Here is a 13,758-nt window from a genome sequence, read left to right as displayed (position 1 = left end):
ATCTCTGTGGCAATCGACTAATTCAGCCTGCATTTTAGTGACAGTGGAACCCACACCATGGTAAAAGGCACATAGCAGAATTTTGAAGAAAATTTCCAGTCATTTCTTTTTTAAATAAGGTTGTAACAAAATAACGTTTCCCCATTACATAGCATGAAATAGCACTGGAACGACAACTTGATACCTCCTCATTGAACTAGCATTCTTACCCAAACAGTTCTGCATCATCTGTTAGGAATTTTGGCAGGTTGGAATCCCTCAGAGCTCTAATGAGAACCACATCCTCAATTAGGTCAGGGTTCTGTCTCTTCAGAGACCTGATGACAGATTATCAGATGATAAACACACTCGCGCAATAACCACGACTAGCTTCAGTAGCTTTCAGGGCACTGACGGTGCAATACTGATACGCGACACGACACGACGTGACACTACACTACACTCTTATTCTACTCTCTCCGGTGTGCTAGTGATCACCTAAGATTGGCTTCACCCTGCTATCCCTCCAATTTCGCTACATTTTAATGCAATGACAATTAAGGCTTTCTGATTTTCATTTTGTCAGAAGATCAATAAAGTTTAGTCTATTTATCACAATTGGAACAAAAGAGTAGCACAGACTTAAATGTAGTAATAAAAATGCATGCAATTAGCTGTGAGCTTTACTAATGTACATCTGATTCAAACAACTTGGTCATCTAAAAAAACACAAGGCAATATAATGATTAAAGTGCTGGCTTATAAACGTTTGGAATTGGCCGACTAACAAGGCGACTAAATGTAGGAACACATAAAAGACATGCAATGAATCATGTGGCATTTGCTACAGCAGTAGTAATAGTAAGTAGTAATATAGTTTTGTTCATGTAATGTGATCTACGTGATCATGGAAAGAAAAAAAAGATGCCCACTGACCCTGCCATGACAAGAACAGATTTGACAGCTCTCATTCCAAAGTCATAATGGTCCTGCTGAGACAGCTGTTCAGAGCACAGCTTGTACATTTGGGTCATCTTCCTTGCTAGAGTCTTACTGGACTCAAAGCCTTCTGAGTATAAAATCACCTGCATGGAGAAGTGGGGTACAAACACAGGTGCAGAGGCCAAAATGCAGTTTACCAAAAGGTCGACATTGTAGTAAAACACATAACACGTTTTTGTATTCTACTGTAAAGTTGGCCATCAGTGGCTCAATGTTAATATCTGGCACAAACAGAAAAACTGTTACCTCCGCAATGAGTGCATAGTTCGGCACCATCATAGCTACTGGCCTAAAGAGAGATTTAAGATTATCAGGTAGCTCTGATCTTCCAGCATAGCCTGGGTTCATGGTAATAAATGCTGCACAGGTCATCACCAGCTTGATCTCTCGTCCCTCAAATCGAAACTTTGTCATCTGAAAAGTAATGTAGTAAAGATTTTAAAATACAGTATTATTGAAATGCTACATAATTTGTGTCATCATTTCTAAATGTTTGTGCATACCTTAGCAGCTTTGGCATTCCGTATAGTTATGAGCTGCTGCGCAATGACTGACAACACCTCAATATCGATTCGATTGAACTCATCAAAACAGCACCAAGCACCAGACTGAGCCAGTCCACTGAAGAAACGCCCCATCATCTGATGGAGATATATACAGTTGAGTAAGAAAAAAGAAACAGAAAAAAATATTATTTCAGAGAATTATCATAAATTATACTTTAATTATTAATTAAATTATACTTTTGGCAGCACAGAGGAGCATGCGGTTATCTCAGCTGCTGCACAATTAAAATGTTCTGGGTTTGAATTGCTTTTATCACTTGCATGAACATAATTTTTTTGGTACTTTGCTTTCCTCCTTTTGTTGCTTTTGAAACTCTAAGTTGCCAATAGGAATGAATGGTTGTTGATGTGTTCTGATTGGCTGCCGGCCCTTCTTGTCGTCTTGACAGTGTAGTGATAATGGATGGATGGACTACACTGTGTTTTAAATCATCATCATCATGTATGATTGAAGCTGAATTTTACATTGAGTTTTTGTGGATGTTTTTATAAATGATTTATTGAGTGAGTCAACATGGCGCCATTCAATAAATGGTAACCTGGAGGATTATTTTGGCAAAAACAAGACGAGACACAAAAATACGAACATCAGATATTTTTCAAGGTTTACAATATTGCATCCTTTCCTCATTGATACCCCAATGGGGGGTTTATGTATGTATGTAACTGTCAATGCCACTGAGAGTTTAGAAATACTAAAACGGTATATATATGCCGTTGAAAATAGTGTATGTTGACAGAAATATGAATGGGTATTTGTCACCTAATCTTAATTATTTGTGTAAAATTATTAATCAACAAATTGAAGCATAATCTGATGATGTTGTCCTGATATCTAGAAGATTAATAAATTGGGGGGGGGGGGGGAATACACTACAACAGTATTTTAATTCTCTGCGATGAAATGGAGAGGCTCGAGACTTGATTGCTTTGACAACACTGCCATCTAACAGCCACATACAGTAAATGCATAAAGGGTGAGCGAGCAAGCGTGAATAGAGCGAACTTGTTTAGTTGCCCACTTGCAAAGCCACTCCAAAATCTTGTAAGTGCAAATATCCAGTGTGCAGCTCTCTTTAGATCACCACTGAATCATAATTATGTTTAATCTTCCTGTGACTGGTACTTTTCAAACAGATGCCTCTTGGCATTTATAACTTCACAAGTTAGTTAAAACTAATCTAAGTAAATCACTCAAATTGCTTTCGGGTGTATTGACCATTATTTGTCATTTGTTTAAATGTAGAGATTCTCCTAATTGAGCTCCATTTTTCAGCAATAATTATTTTTATAAAAATTTTTACTTTTGTTAGCAGAAGTGAATGTGCATTCTTTTCACATTAAGCATAAAATTAATTTTCCTTCTATTTTAAAATAAACTACATTTCAGAGGAAATTATGGCTTTATATTCACTTAAAAAAATACTTTAGAAAGCTATCCAGATACAATTACTGTAGTCACATTGCACCTTGTAGTCGAGTCCATCAGAACAGTTGAAGACCACACACTGAATTGCCAAGGCTTTGGCCAAGTCCTTCGTCGTCTCTGTTTTCCCTGTTCCTGCAGGTCCAGCTGGAGCACCTCCTAAGTCCAACTGGAGGGCTCCCATTAGACATAAGTAGCAACGATCCTGCAGTGGCATGTTAGTAATTTCGGTAAGTTAAGTGTAAAATGTAAAAATCAAATGTATGTTATGTCTTACATGATTTAACAAGAAGGTGTTGTGTTGGACTGTGTGTGCTCAACAGTCCAACAAATGTACCCACCCTTCACCATATGTGCCTATTCCTGTGTGACTTCTGTTTTATGCATGTGAGCATTATGTCGCCCATGTTACCGTAAGTGGAGTGATGACCAGTCTTGGACAAGCTCCGAGGTATTCATAGCCATAAATGTAAGTAGATAGGGCCATGCAGGCTATACAGTTGTCCATGTCAAGATCCCAGTAGTAACGTAATTGTCTCTGCCATTCAAAGTTATTCCCTGAGTCCACCTAAGAAAGAATTGTTCAAGTGCATGACCTCATAAATTACATGATACAAAAAGCTACAGGCAATAAATGAAACGTGTACTTGTGTGTGTATGTGTGTGTCTGTATGCCACAGTACTCCACCTTCTGTCCGACTAAATCTGTCACAATATCACGGGCATGCACATCAACGGTGATGAGGGCGGTGATGATATTGCGATGTAAAGTAGGTAGTTTCCCTCTGACCAAAGCGGCAAGTGCATTTAACCTCTGAAAAATACACGAGTAGTCAACGCTGGACAAGTACATTTTGTAGATTATTTTTTTAAAAATAATCAGAATAAAAGTAGTTTACGTCAAAGTTGGTGAATTCAAATTGCTGCAAGGCAGCAAAGTGGTCATGATCTCCTTCCAAACAAGCTTCCATATCCCTGCACCACATCATCTGAGAAATAGTCAACACCACCTGATGAAGAGGAATAAAAGAAACTGTTGAAAGAAATGAGTGGCAGTAAAAAATGAAAAGGACAGGATGGAGGATAAGATTGAGAAAGATGTGTGCATTGTCTTTGCCAAGGACATAAACAGATACAATTGAGAAATATTGGGCTCTGCAAATCGTGCTTCACCCAAGGCAATACTGTAAATAATACAGCACAGAGGACTAAAGGATAGAGCCAAGTGAAAAAACACGGAAAACGACTTTCATTATTCAGCTGGAAGACTAAAATGTCACATTTGGAGGATTTACCGATAAGTTTTCTTGCATAAGTGTGTGAGAGTTTATACCTGGGAAGGATACCCAGACACCACCCATTCTTCCCTTGATGTTATTTGGTAGTCGGCTATAGAAGCCTTGCTGAGCTGCCGCAGTGAGTTGAACATGGCCTCTTCCACCTTGCAAAGCCAATCTTCCACATTGCCTCTTGCTTTCAGACCTTTTGTTAAAGCCACCTACACTTGCACACCGAAGGACAATATCAACAGTTATAACAGTGATACATCAGGCCGCGCCATCTTATAAAGCACCGGAAGAAGATACAGTACTTGCCCCCTAAACGGAATAACTGGTTGGGCCACGGTCAACAGAAATAACTGAAATCAAGAATTTTCTACAGCTGATAATGAATCTTTCACATTTCTGTGCAGATATGTTGACCCACTTTTCCTTGCAGAATTGTTTTATTTAATTCAGCAATTCTATGTGGTTTTCAAGCATGAATGGCCCAGACCATCATACTACCACTACCTTGATATGATGCTGCTGCTTTTCTGAAATACCATGTTACATTTATGCCAGACACATCTCCCTTCTATCAATTTTTTTCATCCCCCCATTCAGCCAGTTTTAAACCTGCCCATTTAAGCCTCTATGCTCAAAACAGACTGACAAAGTTCAAGGCTTGATTGTAACCACAGCTGACCTTCTCTCCTTCTGGGGAAACCATATTCAAGATGTCCTTTGTATAGACCTTCTCCTGTTCTCCAGACTCCAGTGTTGCTTGACCTGTATTCGATTGTTCAGTGTCCAAGGCAAACTCAAGGTGTGTAATTGCATCAAAACATTTTCTCAAATGAGGTTGCACTGCCTGGGGGTTTCTTGTCTGTGCCAAAATTTTAAGCAATTCATCATTGGATAAGAAGTAGAACCTGCAAAGAGAGGAAAGATTGCAAAGTAAGTAACATTCACATCAGTCATGTTGGTAAATTATACATTTAAATCACATTACATTAAGCATAAATACTTAACATACTTGAATCATGAATTATAATGTGTTTATTTCCCAACTTTCTAACCAAAAATGAGCCTACCTTGGGAATATAACTCTCTTGGACTCCAAGTAGTCTTCAAGACACTTTTGTATCTTGTCCAACAGAACATTATTTTCTTGAAACGTTTCCAAAAGATCTGTGTGGGATAATACAAAATCTCAAGAGTGTACATCAATGTGAAAATGTGGATTTCTTGCTGTAAATTGGAACCTCTTTTCTTAAACTTAAGCTATGGGTACCTACCAGGCTGTGTGGCCGCTTTGAGTGCATTGGGCATCTTTTTGACTTTAGCCATGATGGCCTTCCATGACTTGTCCACTTTGAGAAACATTTTGGATTCAGCAGGAAGCTGCCTCTTGATGTCCGGTGCCAAGAAAATACTTTCCAAATACAGCCAGTTTCGTTGGCACGTAAGCCACTCATCCTGTGTAGGAAGAGGAGGTAAATGTATGTGCTCGTATTTCATACAGATGGCAGACAAAAAACTGCTTTTTCTTCTGTTTTTTTTCAAAGCCTTCACCAGAGTTTGGTTGAAGCGGAGCAGCCTCATCAGGAGTTTGTCCACCCTGGCTTTGATGGGAGTAACGTAACGAGAAGTTGCTGCTGTGCCCACATTAATAATGCTGTCATCCAAGAGTACCTCAACAAGGACAAAAAAAGAATGAATAAAATTGAACTTTACCACATTTTATAGAACTGATTGGGGAACGTGCACTTCATGTTTACTTGGATATCGTCTGTGCCCCCCAAGATGAAGACTTCTTTGGAGTCACCATGCTGCACAAGACTGAAAGTAGTGGTCCACCACACATCCTCCACCTAGAGTGTGATCAAAATGGGCCTCATTTTTCAATGACTGATTTATCAAAATAATAATGGCTAAAAACTTTCACAAATAAACACATCTACTCATCTACACAAATAAATTGAATTATAGATTGATTTACTCCAAAAGAATAAGACAACAAACATCTTAGAAGAAAAATACACTCATGGAGTCCTATTTTTACCAACCTTGTTAATAATCGTCTCTACTGATGCCTCGCCCGAAGCCTGTGCTGATGCCTAAAATTCAAAACATTTGTTTCTTCAGGCTGCATCAGTTAGGTTAAACATTGAAATACCAATAGTAAAACACCGTATACAGTTTTTATACAGTATAGTCTGGATAGTTCAGAAATAAAGCTATCAAGTAGATGTCTGATAGTTTACTGAAAGATAAAATATTGAGGTTGAGCAACAAAGAAGAAGTTAGGGGAGACCTCCATTATTTCTGTGCCATAGGAGAACACGTTGAGTTCCTCCACAACAGCCACAGTAAGCTCCACACTCAATGAACTCCCCACAACAGTTTCCAGGGACCTCCAGTGTTCTGGTTTCATACATGGGTTACGCAAATCTGTGATCACGGGCACCTGAACACATCACAGTTGTCAGGCATATAATCAACTCAGCATTCATCAACAAGAAGTACTTCAGTTCACATTGTAATGGTCTAGTTTTATTACAGTTATGGTTACCCACCCTCTGTTTCATAATCTCAACCTTCTCCTTAAGAAGTGGCACTACGTTATTACGCGGCAAGCCTTTTTCCATTTGGTTGATATACTTGTTGTATTTGTTGACTTGTGAGTTTAACTGCTCCATGTCCAGTTTCTCAAGTGTGGTCTGAAGTTACAACAAACAGACGAATAAAAACAATTAATGGAAATACAGTGAGTAGCATCTAAAGTATCCTTATAACGCTGCACATATTTTGAGAGTGTCTCACCTGCCGCCATCTTTCTTGTAATAAGTCCCATTCCTTCATAGAGTCCCAAAGAAGCCTCTTCAGCCTAAACTCTCCTTTTAGCTCATCAAGATCATCAAATTTGGTCACCACCAACTACATTGAAAAACAGTATTTACAGAAAAATGGCACTGACTTGGTTGGAATGGTGGTGAGTCAGGATTTACTAACACAACATGTGCAGTTATATTGTACTTGATTTGGTGACAGTCAATAAAGTAACAGTGCAGCGGCAAAGGTGCATTCATCAGCAGACTGGTTTTCATGAAGGCCAAATACTTGTAATGCAGAAATGAACATTTACACAAGGGGTCACCAACCTTTCTTAAACCGAGGGCTACATCCTGGGTACTGATTAAGACAAAGGGTTACCAGTTTGACATACACTTCTGAAATAGCCAATTTGCTCAATTTAGCTTTAACTATTAAAACAAAAGCAACACCAAGACCGAGATGATGAGGAAACCCAAGAGAAAACAACTTCAGGAAAAGTTGAAAAGCCAAATATTTGTCAAGTAGTAAAATCAATTATTAGATTTACTTAATAAGCACATTACCTTGAATTGTTTCTGGTAAGAAGTATATGTTGAAGCCTGGACTTGCAGCTCATCAATGGAAACCTGAAGATCCTCAAGCAGAAGATGTACTTCCGAAAAATCAGCAGTGACTTCAAGGATTTGTGGATCCTACACATACAGCCATGATATAAGATCATCAGAGAATCCCATTCAAACTTGGCAACCAACTCAAAAATATTTTATCGCCGTTATATATTTTAAGACAAACTAATTTGTCAACACACCTGCGATTTTTCCTTGATTTTCTTGACTTTCTGGTTCAGATCTTTTATGTCTACATGAAGAGACTTAGAAAACTTGTCCATCATTTTGATCCTGTCAAACATTGCATCATTGATCATGACGTGTAATGAGTTCATGTAAGGCTCCATGGAGGCAAAGGCCACATCGTCAGCTGTGACGGGAAGTGAGGATATATTGATCAGATTGTACATCTGACACACGGTTTCCTGTTCCTGCTCCAGCACTTTCATCTGGCAACAAAAAAATGTACAGTGCATGACAAGAGAGATGTTTTCTTGTGATGCTCTTTAAGTCCATCCAAGTTAGGATATTGTACACATGAACAAATCTTACCCTTTCTGGTATCTCATCAAGGAAAGTGAGGTAGCTGGCTAACTCGGTTGTATTACTGGGACTGAGTTCGAGTTTAAATTGAGCTTCACCAGCTTCCACCATGACAGCTTTTAGCTTTCGCTTGGCCTGCTGTGTCAGTATCTCATTAATGAACTATAAAAAGAGAGCAGAAAGTTACTACTACTATTGCCCCATTCACTGACAATAATGAATATTGCACATTTGTATGGACACTGTGTGTTTATGAGCAAATTATGATTGTGTACTGTTCTGACCTCTAAACAGCGGAGGGGGGAATCGATGAGCTTTTCTTTCATTTCCGTCTTGTCCACAAGAAGGAGGCCTAGATGTCTCTGTGGCTGGAGAGCTACAGCTTCTTTATGCTCATTGTGGTATAAGTCCAGTGAATTTCGAAAAAAGTCCAAACCTGTTCAATAAAGTATAGTTAACAGTACAAGAAAATTATGGAAAGAAAGTTCAGAGGTCAGGATTAAAATGTCAGGCACCACTTTAATCACTTCTTCTGATATTGTCCATTATATACAAAAAGCCTGTACCGTGATCTTGCTGTCGTAGAGCCTCCAAATCTAGACTTTCATTCTCCTTGTAAAACAACTGAAACCGCTTAAACATGCTTGCGCATACTTGAGCAGCTTCAAATGTGAACTGCAGTGCTTCCTGAGGGGGGAAGTAAACACATTGTGTCATCTGGAGTATTACTTCCAAAGGGAACTAATGTGTGACTGACCTTAATTTTTTGACGGATACTTTTAATGTAGCCATCATTTTCAATGACCGATTTCAAACTGGGAGCATCTCGATATTGACTCTTAAAGTAACAGAGACACATTAAAGTAAGGAGTGGTGTCTAACATATTTACAAATAATAAACCACGGATGTCCACCTCCGATCCTAGAGGACTGCTGTCCTGCATGTTTTAGATGCTTCCCTCCTCCGACACCCCTGACGCAAATGATCAACACGTCGGCAACCTTTGAACAAGCCTGATGAGGATTGTTATCATTTGAATGATGTGGTGTGATGGAGGGAGGATCAAATACATGCAGCTAAGCATCCTTCGAGAACCGGGTTTGGACACCTCTGATATAAGCAGTGTACCCACAAGAGTGACAAACAGTTATTCGTCTACCTTAAAAGACTCGTGACTTAAGAGTAAAATGAAATCGGGGTCTTCTGTTAGTGTTTCAACAGACAAAACAGTCTTCTGAAACTTCTCGATGATCTCTCTAACTGTCCTCTGTTGGATAGGAAAAAAAAAATCATTTATTTTGCTTGTTTATTATCAATTGGTATGAAATGGTTGCTGACTCATTCTTTAACCTGAAAGTTCTGCTCAGAGGGTCTGTAGGATAGCGCTTGTGTGTCTAGCACAAGTTCACTCATCAACATCGGTTTACTTTGGGGAGCTTCGGACTCTTCCTCCTATTAAGACACATATAACAAACCTTTCACTGGGTGTATGTGGATGTCGACTCGTGGTGCAGAGATAATGCCCTACCTTTTGATCCGCCTTTTGCTCAACAGGTTTGTTATCAGTCTCCAGCTGCTGGCCCCAGGTTTGAATGACATCATGGCTGGGGGTTTGACTAACCTGCTCTTTGAATGCAGCCAGCAGCTTCTCCACGGCACTCACAAACAATGTGTGCATGGTGTTGACCACCAAATAGTCAACAAGTCGGATGAAGCTGTGCAGATGAGAGATAAAGGAGGGAGTGATTGATTTCCTGCAAAATGTTAACGTCAAACAAAATGTAAAACAAAACAAGAAAACCTACCAGTTGAGGCGGTGACAGAAGAAACCCTTGTTGATCCCCAATAGAATTTGAATTTCACTCAGCTTGTTGCTATCTGTAACAAATAGATAAATAGATTAAAAAAAAAAACAAAACAACGCTATAATTTGGGACACAAAAATCTCAAGACAATAAAAAAAATGCACACACGATCTGACAGGAAGTTGCTACAGGAACACAGTGTCACTTCCTTGACCAGGTCTTGGAAGTTCTTCAGGTCAATCAGTGCCTAATTAAAGAAAACAATTATGGGACAAGATTATGTGGGGAAAACAACAATGACACTATGAGTCACAACACTCGCGTTTTCGGGAATAAACACGAACCTCCTCTACTTGTGTGAATTGAGCTTCATGAAATTCCTGGAGAGTATATGTGTGCGTTTTCTTAATAAGACACAAGTTGGTTGTTCTGATTTGGTAACACATTTTCCAGACATCTGTCAATGCCGTGCTAAGATCCTGTATAGAAATGGGACAAAGTTTAATGACATCATGGTCTCAAAAGAACTGCCTGAAGTGATAACAAAAAGTATGTGCTCCTTTTGGAATTTGATGGTTTTCTGAAAGGGAAAGTCAACAGTCATTTTGACTGGGTGCCTACTACTCGGTAGAGTAGTAACAGCCCAAAGTGCCTCCATTTGTAAACTATTTGCAGAATTCTAGACTTTATAAATTAAATTTATAAATTCTTTGAAGTAACTGTAATCTTGCCAATTATTTTAATTTAGCAATTTTTGATTGTAAATCCAATGAAAGCACGTTCTAGTTCAGCAGGCCTAACTCAACATTTGAAGATTTTTTTTGTGTGTTTGTTTTTATCAACAGTAGCTGAAATCCACACCTCCAAACTCATTATTTTATTAAGACGCCATGCAGTATGGTAAAACCCGACACCAATTTTTGACACTATATAAGTGTAGTGCCTGCAGAATTGGAATGTAAACAATATAAGCATATTTCTATCAGCACTATAGTTTTGATTTTCTTGTCATTTTCAATCAAGACAAATGTTTAAAAAAATTGCCATTGTTATTTTAGAAGTGTCAATAGCCTTGAATTTGATGAAGAGACAATTTATGACAAATATATTCAATATAAACCATGAAATTCCCAAAGAGTTGCATATTTTCTTGCAACTGTATTTTTACAGAAAGATTTTCTCGACTTACCGGGTTGATCAAGAACAAATTGTCTTTGAGAGCCTCTTGAGCTACGTACATCTTCTTGGCGCAGACTTTTTTATGCCAGATATAGAACGGTTTGAATAATTTGAAGCGAGCAAAGAAGGGGATGAGAACCAGCTTGCGGTGAAGTTGATATTCCTCCTCAAACCGCTCAAGGCTTACAAAGTCAAAGTTTTCTCGACAAGTTGACAATACGCCGTCTTTGCTAACCATCGTGTAGTCATCCTTGCTGTGCTCAAAAATTCGGACTTGAGAGGGGGCTTCCAGGTTTGCGTCTTCCTTAAGGGAAAAGGGTCGTTTTGCTGGACAAGAGGTACATGCTTCATTTTTGGGGAGTTGATTCTGTAAGAGTGAAGAGAACAGCCCAAAAATTACAGGTCTTTATTAAAGCTGAAAAATACTTAAAATTTTAAGTTTGGTACATCTGTTATTCGGTTGACTAGTCGTAAGAACTAATTTTGATTTCTATTCATGGAGCTGTAAATAATCATTTGGTTAACTATTTACCATTATTTATTTTCACATTAGCACTCATGTTATTTTTCTTAAAACTTACTAAATGGACATCTGAGGTACCGCTATTTACACTGCATGTGAAACTCACCATTTTTAAAGGGCTCTGATCATTTAATTCGCCTGTAGAAGTAGTAGCGGACGTTTAATAGTCAGAAAGATGCATGTGTGTAAGGATAATTGCCAATAGTGGTACAAGTTGTGTGAAGTTAATTAAACTTAACCCTCATTTCTGCCATCCTGTTGTGTTGAAAGCACAGCTGCAATTATTTTCTCACACAATTCATTGTGTGAAAGCTCACATACTCAACGAGTCGTGACATTCAGTGGGAAAAATCCAAGGTGGGTAAATGCCAAATGTACCACTCTGATGCTTCAATTTTGAGGATCTTTCTCTCAGACGCTTCATGTTTATCATCTACCTCACACTCATGAGTGCCACTGACCTTGGTGCTGGGTTGCAAAGGAGGTAGTTTTACATGTGATGGCACGCTGCGCCTCGGTGGTGTCTCTTTCTCTTGGGATATAGCCGCTTGAGAATGCCAGCCTGGGAAATACCTCTTTTCCTGAGATTTTAGGTGCTCCTCAATTGGCAATTTCCGTTTAACACGTCTCTTTAACAGAGCCTACATTATGGGGCAAAACAAAACAAAACAAACAATAATGTGTATAACAACAAAGACAGGCCAAACATCCAAATTGACTCAAACCATAAATTCCCGGTACCACTAGTCCTCAATAGGGTCATGGGTGTGCTGGAGCCCATCCCAGCTGATCTTGGATGAGAGGCGACGCTGCCAGCCCATTAAAGGGCACAAATATAAAACTATTCACACGCATATTCATACCAATGGACAATTTAGACTTCTTCAATTAATCTTCAAAGAGTTTTTTTATTTGTAATGTGATAAAAGTACCTTGATAGAAACCATGTAAGCACGGGGAGATCATGCAAACAGAAAAGCCTGAGCCCAGATTTGAGCCCAGAACTTCTGAGACAGATGTGCGAATGACTCGGCCACCATGCCTCTATAAAAGTTACAACCATGAAAAATAACTAATAATTAAACGCTCAGCGGAAATGTTTATCTAATTTCAGTCGACTCATAACATCTTGTTTGTTCATACCTGCGTGCCTTTATCATAGAGTGGAGGTAGCATTGTGGGGCTCTGCTGTTGTGGGAGATCGACCTCTGAAAAAAAATATTTAAAGTGGATATGAGATATAGTGTGCAGTGGCAGAACTTGAAAATACTCCTGCTAATCAAATGTACTCATATACTCCAACCCGCCCCCCCCAAAAAACCCACATAAACTGGCTACCTCAATAAATCCACATTCAGTGGATGCAATATGAATATTTTTAAAAAGCTGCTGTAAATATTGATCATCTATGTTAATGTTGTATTCTATTTACGATTTTTTGCCTATTTTACAAGGGAACATGCAAACCCTCAGGCCAATAACTATATTGTGCAAATTTGCACCATTTCTGTGAGGGACTATTGTATTTACAAAAGCCCAATTGTAAATCCAGTTCTCGAATTGTATCTACACTAAATGCACGAGTGCATGCATCCAATACGGAATCGGTGTAGTATGTAGTTGGTTATTACCCATGCAATCCTTCTCACTCTGTCCAGACGAGGAGGAGTTAGATGTTGACGCCATCTTCGCTTAAAAAGTCCTAATGTGCAATGGACTGCAGGATAGCGTTAATGTAACTCACATAATTCTTGTTTTTCAACTCATAATTACTCAACCCAGTCGCAAATTTGGTGCATTATCAAAAACTGCCATTCATGGACAGTGTGTGTCATTTTGCATACGTCAGTGATACACATATCACTGACATCACTCATGTAATGTTACACGCTTAAATAAGACGTAAATGAAAGAAAGTTACGCGGACGATGGCGAGTGGAAGCCTCTGACGACTGTTGCCAAATTTAGCTTTCACTGCTTAGTTATATAAATATTCTGGAAGGTGACGCTACAGATGTTGAGTTAT

The 13,758-nt window shown here is 38.9% G+C and overlaps 1 protein-coding gene across 3 annotated transcripts in view; it reads right to left on the bottom strand.

Moving 5' to 3' along the window:
• The window catches only part of dnah6 (dynein, axonemal, heavy chain 6), a 40,604-nt gene extending 26,947 nt beyond the window's left edge, over positions 1–13,657 (bottom strand). The window contains exons 1-34 of one of the 3 annotated variants that reach the window (XM_088373670.1): positions 13,364–13,657; positions 12,876–12,940; positions 12,194–12,373; positions 11,220–11,576; positions 10,375–10,509; positions 10,199–10,277; positions 10,031–10,103; positions 9,754–9,940; positions 9,576–9,677; positions 9,385–9,492; positions 8,982–9,062; positions 8,791–8,911; positions 8,509–8,660; positions 8,234–8,386; positions 7,882–8,130; positions 7,637–7,765; positions 7,062–7,175; positions 6,815–6,958; positions 6,553–6,705; positions 6,305–6,355; positions 6,017–6,109; positions 5,811–5,930; positions 5,534–5,714; positions 5,330–5,426; positions 4,942–5,167; positions 4,307–4,471; positions 3,873–3,983; positions 3,662–3,787; positions 3,386–3,541; positions 3,017–3,178; positions 1,485–1,622; positions 1,228–1,395; positions 916–1,064; positions 210–317 (exon numbers count right to left, since the gene is read on the bottom strand). In XM_088373670.1, the coding sequence (XP_088229796.1) occupies positions 210–317; positions 916–1,064; positions 1,228–1,395; positions 1,485–1,622; positions 3,017–3,178; positions 3,386–3,541; positions 3,662–3,787; positions 3,873–3,983; positions 4,307–4,471; positions 4,942–5,167; positions 5,330–5,426; positions 5,534–5,714; positions 5,811–5,930; positions 6,017–6,109; positions 6,305–6,355; positions 6,553–6,705; positions 6,815–6,958; positions 7,062–7,175; positions 7,637–7,765; positions 7,882–8,130; positions 8,234–8,386; positions 8,509–8,660; positions 8,791–8,911; positions 8,982–9,062; positions 9,385–9,492; positions 9,576–9,677; positions 9,754–9,940; positions 10,031–10,103; positions 10,199–10,277; positions 10,375–10,509; positions 11,220–11,576; positions 12,194–12,373; positions 12,876–12,940; positions 13,364–13,418 (4,688 nt within the window). In that variant the 5' untranslated portion in view covers positions 13,419–13,657. Of the gene's footprint in view, positions 1–209; positions 318–915; positions 1,065–1,227; positions 1,396–1,484; positions 1,623–3,016; positions 3,179–3,385; positions 3,542–3,661; positions 3,788–3,872; positions 3,984–4,306; positions 4,472–4,941; positions 5,168–5,329; positions 5,427–5,533; positions 5,715–5,810; positions 5,931–6,016; positions 6,110–6,304; positions 6,356–6,552; positions 6,706–6,814; positions 6,959–7,061; positions 7,176–7,636; positions 7,766–7,881; positions 8,131–8,233; positions 8,387–8,508; positions 8,661–8,790; positions 8,912–8,981; positions 9,063–9,384; positions 9,493–9,575; positions 9,678–9,753; positions 9,941–10,030; positions 10,104–10,196; positions 10,278–10,374; positions 10,510–11,219; positions 11,577–12,193; positions 12,374–12,664; positions 12,777–12,875; positions 12,941–13,363 lie in introns of those variants that run through there. The other 2 variants (XM_088373671.1, XM_088373672.1) reach the window with 2 other exon arrangements.
• Positions 13,658–13,758: the final 101 nt, after the last annotated feature.

Source organism: Syngnathus floridae, chromosome 4 (genome assembly GCF_059516105.1).
Source record: "Syngnathus floridae isolate MCC-2025c chromosome 4, RoL_Sflo_1.0, whole genome shotgun sequence".
In the NCBI taxonomy this organism is placed as follows: Eukaryota; Metazoa; Chordata; class Actinopteri; order Syngnathiformes; family Syngnathidae; genus Syngnathus; species Syngnathus floridae.
Note: the sequence above shows the minus strand (reverse complement) of the source record. Positions and strands in the feature narration are given on the sequence as shown.